Source organism: Lycorma delicatula, chromosome 3 (assembly GCF_047948215.1).
Source record: "Lycorma delicatula isolate Av1 chromosome 3, ASM4794821v1, whole genome shotgun sequence".
Lineage (NCBI taxonomy): Eukaryota > Metazoa > Arthropoda > Insecta > Hemiptera > Fulgoridae > Lycorma > Lycorma delicatula.
Genome location: NC_134457.1, coordinates 148,412,315 through 148,429,582, shown reverse-complemented (window position 1 = coordinate 148,429,582; position 17,268 = coordinate 148,412,315). Strand labels below are relative to the sequence as shown.

Here is a 17,268-nt window from a genome sequence, read left to right as displayed (position 1 = left end):
ACTCTCCTATTTGTAAAATAATGAAATTAAATAAAGAACAAAGACATTCTGCAGTACAGAAAAAACTGAGAAAGTAGCATCTGCTGTTAAAAGAAAATTGGAAACCTTATTTAGTAAGGATTTTGAAGAAAAAATCAGCCTAGTTGTAGCACACAGGTAAATGAATATGAAAGTCTGATTGTAAAACTCAAAGAAAAATATAAATTGTTTCGTTCTTTGCGGCCAAAGTGGTGTATTCTGCCAGGTTCATCTGATATGCACAGTGTCTGTTTACAGATATCATGAAAATGCTAAATTGATGATTGAGGGAGCTAAGTTGAATGTAAGTTACAGAGATTTGATTGATTTCTTTGTATGTGACTGTGAAAAATAAGAATGTATATTGAGATGACTTTGAAAAGTGTTCTGGGCCAGAAGCTGTTAAGGAGACTTTATTTCTGGAAATTGACAATTTGCTGGATGAAAGTTCATGCAAACAGTGGGTGCAAACTGATAGGGATGAACTTATTGCACAAATCCAACCAAGTGATGAGTTTATGATTACACTGGCAGACAAACTCAACTTTTAAGTCACATCACTTTATTTCTAATGTACAATCCAATTATTTCAGGGTACTCAAAGAAAACCTTGATGACGAAATGACATCTTAGAAATAACATCTTTGTGCTGCCTATGGATTAGGTCTCAAAATTTTCAAATAGAAGAGTGATTCAAAAATTAAAATTTCTCATTGTTTTTTTTTTTTTTTGTAGTAATGTTATTATGTTAAACTGTTATGTTGTATTTTTATATTTGTTTATTCATTTATTGATTATTTTTTTAATTTTTATGTTAGGATTGAAAGAGAAGCTTGCTGAAATGGAAACATTCCGTGATATTCTCTGTAGTCAAATGGAGACACTACAGGGATATTTTGATTCTTGTGCAGAAGCCGCAGCCACAAGCAAAAAGACTGGATTAGGAAATGAAAGTATGGATAATTATATTTTTATGTTCAATTTTTACTAAATCCTGTTTATACAAACTTTTATCCAAATTTTTAATCTTATTATTCATAAAGTACTTTTTTTAACCACAGAATATGAGGGTGCATATAATATAAACAGTAATTTTTTTTAATAAATTTATTCATTAATAATATACATAATTCATATCTTCATCATTTCTCTACATAGTCTCCTGAACAATCTACACACTTTTGCCAACAATTTGGAAGCTTGAATATTCCTTGTTCATAAAAAGGTTGAGGATGAGTTGTCAACCAATTGCACACATGCTCTTCGACATCTTTATTGTTTTCAAATCATTCCCCTCCCAAGCAATTTTTTCAAGGGCACAAACAAAAAATAGTCATAAATCTGAACTGTAGGGAGAGTGGTCAAGGGTTTCCCAGTGCTTTATTTGCAATTATCCCTTATCAAAATTACGGTGTGTGGCTTGCTGTTGTCATGGAGAAAGATGTCATCTCTGATGGCATACCCTTTCTTTTGTTTCGGTAGGCAGCTTTTGTTGACTGTAGCTACTGGCAATAGTAAGCTGCATACACCATTTATTGATTGTAGAGAAAATCAACGAGTAAAAGTTCCCTTGAGTAAAAAAAAAAAAAAAAATTGCAAGAACTTTTCCAGCTGACAGACGGGTTTACTGGGCAGCCCTCATCCTTCCTTTGCTACTCATTACTCGCCATTTTTGACTTGAGAGTTTAATGATGGATCCATGTCTCATCACAACATGATGAAGCAACTCAAAAAATCGTCCCCCTTCTTGCCAAAATCAATTCAGAAGTTTCTCACAGACCTCCAACCTGACTTGTTTGATTTTCGGTCAATAACCTCGGAAACCATCAGCAACTAATCTTTCTAAAGCCAAGATGATCAGCGTTATTGAGCATTCACATAACTGATTCCTACTTCTGATAGGATTTCTTCTACAGTCAACCAGCATTGATTTTCGATAAGGTCTTGAACAGCACAGATATTGTCAGCTGTGAGACTTGACCTTGGACATCAATCATGACTGTAGTTTTCTACACTTTCTTGCCCGCTCTTAAATTGTCTGGCCTACGTATACACTCTGTTCTGGGACAGTGTAGCGTCCCCAAACTGTACCTTAAACAAGTTAAAATTTCCACGGTTTAACGCCTTCATTAGTTAAAAACTCTGTGATTATATATTGTGCAACAGACAATGGATCCTATTGCTCACTCATGGCTGTACTGATGACAAAACAGATGGAAGAACTATCCAAGCTGGTTCCCCCTCTAACACACTGAACATTAACCCCCCACTCTGGCATCCAGCTTGGAACTGTTTAAATTTGATTTACCCTTGTAATTTGTAATGTTAAGACTATTGCATTGCAAAATTACTGTTGTAAATAATGAATATTAATTTTTAATGTATAGGGTCATCATATAAAAATGTGGGTTTCAGTAGCTGAGATCAAGGCATTACAGACATATTGTAATGATATAAATAATAAAGACTCGCCCAAAAATTTGTGTAACAACTACTTTACCAGGTGTGTAACTATGAAACTGAAATTTTTGTATAGAAAATACCGGTTTATTGTATGAAAATGATAAAAAATATTTTGTTCAAAATATTATCCATCGCTAACTATACATTTTTCCCATCTCTGGCAATTTATGAATGCCACACCAAAAAAATTGTTGCTCTTTTGAGGCAAACCATTCATCGAGCCATGTTTGTACGTTTTCATAAGAAGTGAAGCACTGCTCAACAAGTGCGTGTCCCATCGATGCAGATAAATAGTAGTCGAATGGAGCGAAGTCTGGTGAGTAAGCTGCATCAAAAGTATTTCCCAACTGAACACCTCAATCATTTCCTTGACCGGTTTTGCTGTGTGTGATAGTATATTATTATGAAGCAAAATCCCTTTGTTTTGCCTATCATTTGTCATTGGTAGCTTTCAGTATTAACGGTTTTGCCAGGTTTTAGCAGCTCATATAGATCACACCCTTCTGGTCCCACCAAACGCACAGCATCGTCTTCTTTCCATAGCGATTTGGCTTTGAAATCGATGTTGATGGTTCACCTGGAGTTACCCTACACTTAGGATTCTTGAAATATATCCACTTTTATCACCTGTCACAATTCAATCGAGAAATGACTTTCTTTTGTACTTGGCGAGCAGCATTTTGCAAGTGGTTTTTCGGTTTTCTTGCTGTCTTTCATTCAGTTTATGTGGAACCCATTTTCCCATATTCTGGATCTTTTCCACGGATTTCAAACTTATGGAGACAGCTTCTCCTGTTACATTTAACTGATCCACGAGTTGTTGTTATGTTTGAGCATCATCGTCATCCAACAATGGACTGGATTCGCTGTCTTCAAACTTTTTCGGTAGTTTTCCACATTCTTTGTTTCTCATGTCAAAATCGTCACTTTTGAATTTTTTAAACTACACAAAGCACTGTTATTTACCAAGAAGCAAGCATTACAAGCACTCGCTTGTACAACGATTTTACAAGCATTCGTTGCGATTGTGCATCAGTTTTCTTTAAATGGTAACTGAAAATCAATGCTGTTCATAAATTGTAGTTTGTAGATACAAAACTCGACATGTTCAATGCTAATTAAAACTATGCTGTTATATGAAACTTATATTGTTGTGAGTTGAAAATCTTTGTCAGCTGTCAAAGAAAGAAAATGGCACCAATGGTGCAGTTTGATGGTAACTACATTGACAGCTAGGGCCGTCTGTGGGCAAATTTTGGTTTCATATTTACACACCCGGTACTGTGTCTCAGGTACTGTATTGTTACTGTGATGTGTTTCTTTGTTTACTAAATTTTTTCTATTTAAAATAATGTTTGTTTTCTGGCATGTGGAAGTGAAGTGAATAATTTTAATTCAATGGGCATTTCAAAGTACATAAGAAAAAGTGCCATGGCATGAAAATAATATACTGTGAAAATTCTATCAGTTGAAAGAAAAAAAAAATTGTTTTCAAATAGAAATCATCTGGATGACTGCTAACATCAAACAAAGCGTTAAACGAATTAGACAATTGCAATCAGAAGTCCTGTTAAATCTGTTGCTCATTAAAACCTCATTTACCTTATGATTATTTTTATCTTTTATTTAATTTCTTCCATTGTATAAGAGTTATTTCTTTATTTCTTTTTTTTTAATAATAAAAGTGGAGGAATGTAGGTTCAGAAAATAACAATCTGTAAAGTTCTACATAAAAGGTCGCCTTGTATACAAAATTCAGCTACTTCAAGAAAGAGAATCATTAATATAGTAAGACAGTTCCAGTTTGCTGTTAAAATTTTAGACAAAATTAATAAAGATGTATTGATGATAACGACCATTCGTTTTTCGCCCAAAAAAAAAAAAAATAAAAATAAAGATGTATCATTTTTAAGTGATATAGTTTTTACATAGTTTTTCAGCTTAATGGGTGCATCAATAGATATAATTCATGATTGTGGAAAACTGAAAACTACGTGTAATTTTTTAGAAAGCACACGACACACTTAATTAATGTTTGTTGTTTAATGAAAAATGGTGTAATCTGGCTTTTTCTTTTCTGAAAAGTCTGCTAATGGAAATGTTTGTTTTAAAATGTTAAATAACTTTATTTTCTCAACCAAATGAATTTAAAAATGTACATCCAAATTATTTTCAACAAGCTACTGTAGTCTCTTACTTTAATGCATTTGTTAGCCAGGCTATGAATGAAAAATTTTCAGATAGATGAATAAGCCAAGAAAGCCCTACAAATCCGTACTCCAAGAAACCATACTCCTGGCCTCCAAGAAATCCAAACTTAATCCCCTTGTGATTTTTTCTGGAGATTTATTAAAAGCTTGCAAAAATTATATGACCTGAATCACTTACAGGAAAAAGTTTAGGAAGCACATAACCATAGCAGAAGATATGTTAAACAAGAAACTGATTATCGATTGGGTATTTATTTTGAGCAACAAAGAGGGCGCATATTGATATTTATTGAGTATGTAACAAAACTATTGGAGATTGAGAATAAACGAATGTAACTAGAAATATCCTGGCAAAGTCGTATAAATATGGTTTGTTTTGTATAAGTTTGATAGTGTTAGAATCTAATTAATGTTTCTCATGTTGCATTTATGTTAGTTATTTAAAAATTACAGCAGTTTATTTTTATTATATTTTTTGTATATCTCTAATTTTGTGAACTGTATTATTTCAGAGAATGTTGTTTCTGAACATGCGCTTAAAGCTGTAGACTTCAAAGGAGAAGCCATGACATTCAAAGCAACTGCTAGAGCGGTTCTTACTACTTTACAGCATTGTTTGGAAGCAGTTGGCCAAAGAGAGGAAGTCTGGAGGCGAAGATTAGAAAGGGAAACTGAACGACGACGCAAGCTGGAAGAGATATATAGAGTTTTGAAACAACAGCCTGGCAATAGAGTTATTGTTCATGGAGGACCAGATCATGAGGTTAGTAATATGATTATTTCTAGTCTCATGTAATAAATTTGTTTAAGTTGCCTCTTTCAATTTTTCCTTTTATTTTTATATTCTTATTTATTTTTCTTGAGAAATTTTTCCCTGAATACTTATCAGTTAAATTTCACTGTATGTTAACAAGTGACATAAAAATCTTACAAAACAGAAGATGATAAATCTTATATCTATAAAGATAAGATTTATCTTATCTAATGTTTCTTTGAAGAAATTAAAAAAAAATATTATTAATATATGTTTTTTCATTATGAGGAAATCTTCATTTCATCTTTACAATGATGTCTCATAATTGAAAATTATGGCAATTGTAATGAACCATGGTTATAGAGAAATAAAAATTAATATAAATGTAAGAAAGAATAAGAATAAATGTAGGTCTATATTCTTATATTTTCTGTTTTGTATTTTTGTAAATTTTAGGAATTTTGTTTGTGGAAATTTCATTATGATGAGATTTGTTACAGATAAAAGTTAAGTTTTGGAAATTTAACTTTTACTGTGCAGGGAATTAGTTGTACTTATTTATTTATTCATACAGCATACTTGCAGTGTGATTACAAAATACATATATAGACAGTGTATGAATAAAACAAGAATACAAAAAGACAAACCACAAGTAAAAACTAACTAAAGTCTGGGCTAAATAGCTAACTAAATATAAATATCTGGGCTTCCAATCCATGCTAATGCTGTAGCATCAGCTTTCTAGAAGTCGCTCTAACTACCTTGCAAAGACCTGATACTAGGGCACATTCTGCTCTAAAATTTCAGTTTGGTGTTCCACAATCACATCTCTAAGACTGCAATGTCCCATATATGTAGTAAGTCTGCGCATCAGCCGTGCCCAGTGCAGATTCTGTTTAATTTTACCCACAGCTCTATGGGAGCTCTGTGGGCTATGGGAAGCCCATCGGCTATGAGCTCTATGGGAGTGGTGTTGTGTTATACCACCTCAAACCATTCCCATTCCTCAGAATTTTCAATGAGTTGACAATTCTGATTCCAGAGGTCTCTCTTTTCAAGATTAATGATAGCCAGTTGATCAGCTTTCTGTAGCAGTGGATCTCTGGAGCAGAGTATTTTCATAGGTGTGCCATCAAGTACGAGTAATTCATCATGTACTATCTGAACATCATGTTGTATGGTAGCTGTTTAGCCATGCTTGAGCACAGTACTCAGCAACAGAAAAAGACCAGTGCAATGAAAGATGTACACAAGATGTCTGCTGATGACCCCATGTTGTTCCAAACAATTTTTGGATAGTATTATTTTTACCTTTGAAGCAGTATTCTCAAGATATTTCCTTAATGGATGAATGTGATCATGGGTGACACTAAAATAGTTACAATATCATGATAATAGTCATAGATATAGTTGAGTATTGGCCACTTGGAACTTTTTTTTGTTGATGTACTTTCTTATTATTTTTGCATCGGTTTTTATTAAGTTTTTCTGTGCTTTAATAATGTGATTAGTTTTGTTTGCATAATCCATTGTATGGTTTTTTTAGGAAGGGCCACATAGCACATTACATGAAGATGAATTCTATGATGCTGTTGAATCTGGTTTGGACAAATTGGAAGAGGAGGCAGTGTTCAGAGAAAGACTAGCTAAACCGCTGTCAGCACCCTTACGCAGTACGAGCAAAGCCACACAACATCGATTATGGCCTGAAGTAATATTTAAATTTTATTAAAACACATTTAGTGGAAGGTAAACATCTGTGATAAAAAAATGGATTGCTGAATAATTTATTTTGCAGTCAGTAAAACAGTGATTTTTTTGCTGAGAAGAAGCTTAATGTTTTGTTTGTACAGTGATTTACTAGTCTGTTTGTATGAAGTGCTGAGATATGTTTGTCAAAGTAATTATTAAAACATTTGGTGATAAAATGAGAAGTAAAAATCGAATGCTTTTACATTTTTTGTTTACTTTTTTATTTGTATGGGGAATCAATTAGTGGATAAATAATAGCTGCCAAATGCCAGCAGCATACCACCACTAGTGCAAATTGTAATAGAAGCCCGTGTTATTTATCAAAACAGGTTATCTGGCATTTTCCAATGAAGTATATCCTCACCCCTGACATACCTTATTTTGTGGATATAACTCATGTAAAATGTTAATAGTAAAACTATTAGGTTGTAAATTTAACGCTTCACCATTTTTTTGAAGACCCATTTGTTTATGCTTATTTGCTTGTGCTGTTATGAATTGGGGAATAAGTAATTATCCAAAATCATATAATTGTCTGCAATTTTGGTATCTGTGATCATAAAAGTTATATCTTTCACAAAATACTTTGCGTAATAAAATAGATATTTACAAGTTCATTGTAAATAGATACATTTGTGTATTATGTTATGTTTTTAAAGTTTTGCCTTAAATTTTCAGTATATTTGACTTCTATTGGTTTGGAAATTTTTTGAATTATCAATTGAGTTTTTCAGAGAAATTACTGCGATATTTATTAGAGAGAACAATCTATATTTGGCAAATATTTTAATATAAAGAAGGAAATATTTTATACCTTTTATTTTTATTGCTTACTTCATTTATATTATTTTTAATTTCATTTGTATAATCAAGTAAACATGTGATTATTAAAAAGGACAATTTTTATTTATTTATTATATGTTTTTTAATAGTATATTTTAATTGACAACATTATACTTAATTGATGCCAAACTGAATATAATGGCTGTTCGTAACCTAACCCAAGGTAAATGTTATCACTTTATTATTGTAAAAGTTGGCTAGTCATTATAAAGATTAGTCAGCATTAGTTGCCAAGACAGGCATCACATCATAATGATTTACTTGTCCATTATTAAATGTGAAAAAATTGAGTAAGTTTACTAAACTTGCTCTCTAGTAAGTAGTCATAAATGTAGGCTGTGTGTTCTAATAAGTTTATTTTGAGAACTAAGCAGAAAACAAAGTTTTATATATAATGTTTTGGATACTTTGCTTTTCTTCTAAAAATGAATTACCCATAGTCATATTTTGTTTAATAAGTATTGAAATTGTAAACTATTGCTTTTCAGTGGAGTATTTAATATGGATTTCTGTCTCTTCTAATAAGTTTTTATGTCATGCTTTTACTTTATTTTTAACTATTAATATAAAAGTAGATATTGTTTTAAAAATGATTTTATAGATTGAAAAGATTACCAGAGAGCAAATACATTACGCTAGTTTGGGACTTGGTGAAGGTGGTTGGCAGCTTTTTGCTGAAGATGGTGAAATGAAGATGTATAGGCGTGAGGAAGAGGATAACGGTTTGGTTGTTGATCCTTTAAAAGCATGCCATGTAGTCCGAGGTGTCACTGGTCATGAAATGTGTCATTATTTTTTCAGTCCACAGTACAGACATGAATGGGAAGGTAATAAATTCTGTTTTTCCCCTTCTAATTTAAAATAGAGTATGTATTATACACATACAGTTTATACAGTGTAATAAATTAACTGCATGTAAGTGTTTAATATTTCTAAACTGATGTACATCCACATACATTCTACTTTTAACGAGGACATAATCTGTTAATGGTTTTTTGTTTTTTTTTATTTGGTGCATATATTATTTAAACGTACATATCTGTACGTTTACCTCATTCGTCATTTTAATTTTCTAAATATTTTATTGTGTGTATAGCAATTATTGTAAAATTTATATAATTACCTTAATTATATTAAAATTACGTCCATTGTCCACTTTCTGTGCGCTTGTCAAAACATTTGACCATGTTCCTGGCTACTCTTGTTAGCTGTACGCTGTCTATTTCCTGATAATGTTTGTCTTCAATTCCTGCAGGGTGTGTGGATTACTCCTATAAACAATTTCTTTTAAGTAACCCCACAGAAAGAAGTCTGGACTAGTCAGATAGGGGATCTTGGTGGCCGCAGTCCTTTAGAAATTACTCTTCCACCTAAAAAATCCTCTAGTATCTCCGTAGTAGAGTGAGCTTTATGCAAGTGGCATTGTCTTATTGTAACCAGCGGTCACACCCATTCTCTTGCAGTAAGGAACTGTACTCATGCTCTATAAGAACTGTTCGACAATTTCTTGGTAGACGGCAGTATCCACAGTTTAAAAAAAAAACAAGGGTCTTATTCATTCATTGCTTTGAAACTGTACCCTATGCTTTTTTGTGGGTATAGGGAAAATTCAAAATAAATGTGTGGGCTTTCAGCACCTTAGGTTTGTTAATTCTGACTATTAACATATCCACCAAAGTGAAACCACCCTATAGCTGTGAAAAACACTTGATTTAAATTGCCAATGTTGTCTCTAATGAAATTCTTGGGCTATTGACTGTAGTGAATCCTTTTAGCATAATCAGCATTAGCTAGCACATGGAATACCTGCATTTTATACAGGTAACATTTCAGCATTCTACTCACTGCAGTGTAGGCTGAACCTAGTGAAAAGTTCTTTTCCTGGTTTAATTTTCGCAAAGATTTATGAGGAGATCTTGTAACTCTGCTGTAATGTTCTGTACGACCTTGTTGTTAAAACTGACCTGTGTTGGTCACATTTCTCTTCTGAACCTCTTTCACAAAATTTTTCAACAAACTTCTGGATAACACTTTTCAGGTGTGCTTTCTTTTCAAAATTTCTCCCTGAACTTTTGCCGACTTTCAGCATAAAATTTTGTCTCTAAATAAGTTTCCATCACAAATACATATTCTTCATTTTAACAAACAACACACAATTACTCACAACCTTGTTAAAAAGGTATTGTGACAAGGATTAGCTTGTCACAATACTAAAATACGCAATACTAAAATATGCAGGCAATAATCAGTTCTCCCTAATCCAGCTCCAGTCATACCATCTATATTATTTTACTTATTTTATACAAATATGTACATTTTTTAAAAATATGCATTTGGTATAAACCACTGAGTGAGTGATGGGGGCTGTTTTTAGTTGTACATCTTGTATTTGTAAGTTGATTGTTTAAAAAATATATATATCAATGAATGGTAATAGTTCTTTTGCCTATATATCGAATTAAATCTTAAAAAGATGAAAAAATAATGAAATTTTAAAGCAAGAATTTGGAAAGAGTTGGAGTAAAACTAAATAGTTAGTGCTTAAAATTAAAATTTAGTCTGGTACAGATTTTAAATGCATTTTAAAAATTTATGTTAATTGATTATTCTGTTAAATGCAGTAAGGGTGTTTCTAAGGTTGTGTATACTTTAACAATTATTGTTTTGGTGATATATTTTTATCAATCAGAGCAGATCACCTTAAAGCACAAAATTAAGCTATATGATGGGTATTAAACTTTTTTTTGTACAAGTTATTGTAACTGAAATTATGAATTTCTTTCCATTGCTGAGTAAAATAGTATTTTCTGTGAATTTGTATGTTCAATTCTTTGCATTTTGCTGCTCTACTTCTTTGAAATTTAATATCAGAATTTAAATTATAAAATCAAAATTTACTTACAGAATTTCATTCCCAGGTTTCTTTCTTTAATGGTGCTCTGGTCTTGTCCATTGCAGCACTCTTGATTGAAGGCATATTCTGTTTCATTTGATTTCTTCTTACATTTTTTGCCTCTTCTATTCATAAGGATGATGATCTGCATTGAACGTAATAAAAAATTGATCTATAATATTCATTTTTTTTAAATCTCTTTTTTAATCTTTTGATGTTTATTTTTGTGTGCTTTATGGTTTTGAATCTGTTGTTTTAAAATTTGCATATTGTGTTACCTGCTATCTAGCTCACACTTCTTATCTGTTGTAATTTTCCTAGGCCTTTCTTTTTCTTACTCAACATTCATTTCTTTTGTTCCCAGCAAGCACTGGATACTATTTTTAGGACTTCTAAAATCAACAGCTATATACTAGTTACAGTCCTTTGCCAATGTAAAGTATTATTTATTTTGGTATCTGTTATTTTATATTTAATAACAATGCATGATAATCCTCAATCTCAAGTCAGAATTTATTAATGTTCACTATTTGAAATTTTACTTTCTGATTAAGTGTGCATTCCATTCTTTGTAATTACTCTCTGCCATTGTTCGACTCATGTATTATCAAGTATGCTTGCTTATTTTTTTGTTGTTGCAGTTTTAATAGTTAAAATAGGGTGATTCACGTAATGTTACTGGTGCTTTCTGAGCTCATTCAACTAGCAGAAATAATCTCTAGTAGTTTTCATAATATCCAATGCAAACAGAAAAATTTATTGTCTAAAAACATGTATTTTTATGTTTGTAATGCAGAAACTTTGTAAAATGATTTATAAATGTGTAAAATTTATTATAAAAACTTTAGAGATCGTAACTCAGAAAATTTATGTAAAATAGCCCAATAAAAACAATTAAAAGTTCAAGAAATTTCATTTTATTATTATTATTATTATTTATTTATTTATTGTATGCAAACTTAACCCTTTGCGGGCAGTGATGTTTTATGGCTATGGGCGGAAGACATTTTCAAAAAAAAAATCTTCATGCATAAAAACAACATATACCTTGTGTTTTTGGTAAATTCTACCACTAATTTGGTTAAGGAACACTGTTTAATTATATCTTAAGAAAAAGCTTACGTGAAAACTGCACAAGACATTACTAGAATACTAGAAAAAGCTTACGTGAAAACAGCACTAGAATTTGCAAACTACAGTTGATAATTTTAGTTATATATTACATTGAGTTCTTTTCTTATAAAAGACACTGAATAATAATAATAACATTAATGGTAATATAGTAACAATAGCAATTTTGAAGAAGTAGTGTACCTAGGCAGGGAATAGTATAACATGGTTTTATAATAATAATATAAATATTTTTATTCATTTCCTTCTGAATTTTTGTCTCGAAAAATTTTGTTTTTTTAACAAAGCAAGATAAACATGAAGTTTTTGAAGGAACAGTTTGTAAACAAATTACTTAAAAATGAGCGAAAAACATGAAAAAAATAATGCATGCATCTTGTTACAAAGCAAGGTCATTGAACTCATCTGATAACTGAAGTAAATTGGTTCCCAATCACCTTGTATCAGGGATTACTGCCTCAAAATGATTGATAGAACATCTCCTGCCATCTCTTGGAATTTATATGTAATTACGTGAATTATAATCAGTATAAGTACAGGTAGCCACACATGGGTTTCCACCTGTGAAGGGTTAAGATATTAACTACAGAAAATGAAGTTAACATACAATTTATGCAATATTAAAAAAAATTAAAATGTAAATCTTTTCTTCTACTTGAGTACATTTGGCTACACGCTCTCAGATTGCTAGCATTGCTGTCCGCAATTCTGCATGACTTTTCTTAATTTGTGCAGCAGGATCTATAATATGAGTAACAAACTCTTTACGCATATGAACTTTTCTCATGTACACAATACTTCTCATCCAACCCCAAATGTAAAATTGTAACAGTGTTAGATCAGGTGATCTTTAGCCAAGAGATTGTGGCCTGCCATGGCCAATCCATCGGTCTGGAAGTTGATCATTTAAGTATGTTGAAATAGTATGAGAAGCGTGGAGAAGGGCACAATCATGCAGAAAGTACACGCAGTACCTTGATGCTAGTAGAACATCTTCTAATAGCAACGGCATTTGTTCTTTAAGGAATTCCCAATAAATGTCAGAATTTAGACATTTTGGGAGAATGAATGGTCTGATTAGCTGATTATAAACTAGACTCCACCCCACACATTGACACTAAATCAGTGTTGGAAATTACATTCTGATTGAGTTCTGCCCAAGTATGTTTGTTGTGAAGGTTTATTGATGCTGTCCCGAATAAACTGAGCCTCATCATTAAATAAAGTGAACCTGTGCAATTAGTGGTTTATATTCAACCAGTTGCAATATTGCAAACAAAGAGGTGTGCAAACAATATTGGAAACAAAGAGGTTTCTTGGTTGAAGATTTTGTACTCATTGATTACGGTAAGGATACAGGTTGTTATGAAGTGTTCTCTGCATCATAGACCAGGAAACTCCAACCCTCTGAGAAAGGTGTTGTTTACTAACACCAGGACTGCATTGAGTAGCTTTGATAATGGTTTTATCAAGCAGAAATGGCACCATGATGGGCAGAACGGTTGCAATTAGTACTAATGCTGGAAAGTCTACCATTTTCTCATAGCGCATGGGATTCTTCTCAAAGCACATATTACTCCAAGGAAGTGTGCAAAAGTTATTGCTCGTAAGATTACAATTCTATGACAATGAGAGATATCACTTCTGCAGTTGATGTAAGGAAATCAAGTGTATCAAGAATTCTGACAATATTGAGAGAAAATGGATCATTGTCTTCAGAAAGAGGAAAATGTGGGCCTTAAACGGAAAACTACTCCAAGAACTCATAAAATTCTAGTATTAAATAGTAAAATTAATCCAAGGAAAACAAGCTCAGACCTTAAAAGAGATTTATTGGCAACTGGTTTTGATGCTAGTAGTTCAACTATACGCCATAAGCTTCTGGAAACTGGCTGGAAGGCAAGAAGTCCAATGAAAAAACCATTTTTAACTCCTAAAATGAAGAAAAACCATTAAACATGTGTTCAAATATATCGTGGACTGCTGATGACTGGAAGAAAGTAATTTTTAGCGATGAAACTCATTTATTTGTGCAGTGTTACAATGTAAATGTGAGATGAGGTGTGACAGTAAACCTTTGAGATCTGACCATGTCCAACAACCTGTAAAACACCCTCTGAAACAGATGTTTTTGGGGTTTTTTCACAACATATGAGACTGGAAAGCTTAGTTCCTGTTCAGCTATTATGAATTCAACAAAGTATACATAAATATTACAATATAGGATTGGTTCCATTCATGCAATCTTTTGATGGGACATCTCAACATGACTTGCCATAATTCAAAATTGGTCAAGAGTTGGAAAATCAAATTAATATGCTTGATTGGCCTGGAAATTCACCAAACTTAAATCATATGGAGAACTTGTGGAATATTTTGAAGAGACGTTTAGATAAGATGGACTAAACAACAAAAGAACACACAATTATGAATGCTATAAAAGTGTGGTTCCACGATGTCAAGAATGTGTGCACTAATCTAGTGTAGTTAATGCCAAAACGTTTTCAAGAGATTATTTCTGCTAAAGGAGTACTTCATGCTAATACTGAGTTTATTAATGTTTATAAAGCCATAAAATGAATAAAAGCATAGTTTTTTAAAAAAGAGTTTTATTTTACTTGGTCTCAATTAATTTGCACAATATAATTGTGTGCGTGCGTGCGCGTACATACATACATACATACAGGTGTCCAACGAAGAAACTTTCAGGACATGTTCTAGTGGTGAAAATAATGGAAGAAATCATATAAACATAGGGATGGAAACACTTTGTTTTTAATTTAAATATTTAAATTATTTAAATATTTAAATAATTTTTTTATTTGTTTTCAATGAAAACCTTACAGGAGATTCATATATTCATTTCTTATAAAAAATTTGCTGGCTTTTATTAGAGGTTGTACCTTTACCAACTAAATTGCAAATGATCTTCCAGCATGATTGTGCAATTCTACATTTTTCTTTAGTAGCTAGAAATCACTTGAATGCTAATTTCTTAAACTGGGTGGACTAATCGATTGGTCACCACGGTGTCAAGAATGGTTCATTTCTTATAAAAAATTTGCTGGCTTTCATTAGAGGTTGTACCTTTACCAACTAAATTGCAAATGATCTTCCAGCATGATTGTGCAATTCTACATTTTTCTTTAGTAGCTAGAAATCACTTGAATGCTAATTTCTTAAACTGGGTGGACTAATCGATTGGTCACCACGGTGTCAAGAATGGTTCCACGATGTCAAGAATGTGTGCACTAATCTAGTGTAGTTAATGCCAAAACGTTTTCAAGAGATTATTTCTGCTAAAGGAGTACTTCATGCTAATACTGAGTTTATTAATGTTTATAAAGCCATAAAATGAATAAAAGCATAGTTTTTTAAAAAAAGAGTTTTATTTTACTTGGTCTCAATTAATTTGCACAATATAATTGTGTGCGTGCGTGCGCGTACATACATACATACATACAGGTGTCCAACGAAGAAACTTTCAGGACATGTTCTAGTGGTGAAAATAATGGAAGAAATCATATAAACATAGGGATGGAAACACTTTGTTTTTGAGTTACGACTAGAAAAATTTCAGTCAGCTCTTCTAATAAAAAGAAGCTCTACTGTTATTTTTGGAACCCAAATTAAGGGGTAAAGTTAGTTGTTTCTTATGTAATTTGAGCTGCGAAATAGGATAAAACAGGTCCTAGAACTGTAACTCTGGTTTTTTTTTAAAATACCTAACACAAAATTTGATGTTGAAAAAAACAAGATTATTTTAGGTTTGTAGTACAATAGCTTTGTTAAATGACTAATAAACACAAAAGATTTAGTAACAGAATTTATAGAGAATTTAATTTTGAGAAAATTAATGTAAATGAAAATACAGCCAATAAAAAGTAAATAAAAACTTTTAAAAATCAGTTTTTTGTTAGAACAAATCAGATGAAAAGTAGTAAAAATAGGTAAATTCAGTTTTATTTACTCTGATGAAGCTATGAGAAATGAGTCTTCAATTCAAAAAATAATCATTTATGGGGTGAAGATAATCCACGTGTACTGTGGAAACTAGTTCCAACATAGATTTCACACTAATGTTTAGTGTGGCATTATTTATGACAAAATTCTGGGACTATTTGTTTTCAATGAAAACCTTACAGGAGATTCATATATTCATTTCTTATAAAAAATTTGCTGGCTTTTATTAGAGGTTGTACCTTTACCAACTAAATTGCAAATGATCTTCCAGCATGATTGTGCAATTCTACATTTTTCTTTAGTAGCTAGAAATCACTTGAATGCTAATTTCTTAAACTGGGTGGACTAATCGATTGGTCACCACGGTTACTAGATTACTTCATTTGGGGCTGTATGAAAACCATAGTATATCAACAAAAAGTTAATATTAAAAAGAGTTACTCATTAAAATATGAAATGCTATTGAATTTATATGAAATGATACGGAAAGCCACCGGAAATATTTTATGTTGAGCAGAGTGCTGTGTACATTGTGAAGGATGGAATTTCAAACAATTACTGTAATTGAGGTTTGTTATTCTGTTACCATTTGTGTCATTTCATGTATTTTTTTTTGCTTTATTAAAAGTAATGTTTATTAAGTTCAGAAAGAATAATAGGATTTTCTGCCTGTCTGTTTTGCTTAAATAAAAAATCAATTTTTAAAAGTCTTTATTTACTTTTTATTGGCTGTATTTACAAAAATTTTCTCAGAATTAAATTCTCTACAAGTTTTGTTATTAAATCTTTCATATTTATTAGTCATTTAACAAAATTGTATTACAAACCTAAAAAAAAACTTAGTTTTTCTACACAAAATTTTGTGTTTTATATCAGATATCTTAAAAACTACTGGAGTTGTAGTTCTGGGACCTGTTTTATCTTATTTTCCAGGTCAAATGATGTAAGGAACCACCAACTTTACTCCTTAACTTGGGTCCCAAAAATTACAGTAGTTACTTCTTTTTATTAGAAGAGCTGAAATCTCTCGCTAGACATATAACTTGAAAACAAAGCGTTTCCAAACCTATGTTTATATGAATTTTTTTCATTATTTTCACCAGTAGAACGAAAGTTTCTTCATGGGACACCTGTGGGTCAATCCATTTGAAATAACCCAAGGGTGGTTGCTTGAGTAATTAAAACAATTTGAAACTTGCCCACTTGTTGCCTACATGTTTCTGGACCTCAAAGCTATTTTT

The 17,268-nt window shown here is 31.8% G+C and overlaps 1 protein-coding gene across 2 annotated transcripts in view; it reads left to right on the top strand.

Moving 5' to 3' along the window:
- cert (ceramide transfer protein) overlaps window positions 1–17,268 on the top strand; it is a 77,675-nt gene that overhangs the window by 42,176 nt on the left and 18,231 nt on the right. For both annotated transcript variants that reach the window (XM_075360789.1, XM_075360790.1), the window contains exons 4-7: window positions 837–971; window positions 5,204–5,454; window positions 6,992–7,156; window positions 8,642–8,867. In XM_075360789.1, coding sequence (XP_075216904.1) covers window positions 837–971; window positions 5,204–5,454; window positions 6,992–7,156; window positions 8,642–8,867 — 777 coding nt within the window. The remainder of the gene's footprint in view (window positions 1–836; window positions 972–5,203; window positions 5,455–6,991; window positions 7,157–8,641; window positions 8,868–17,268) is intronic.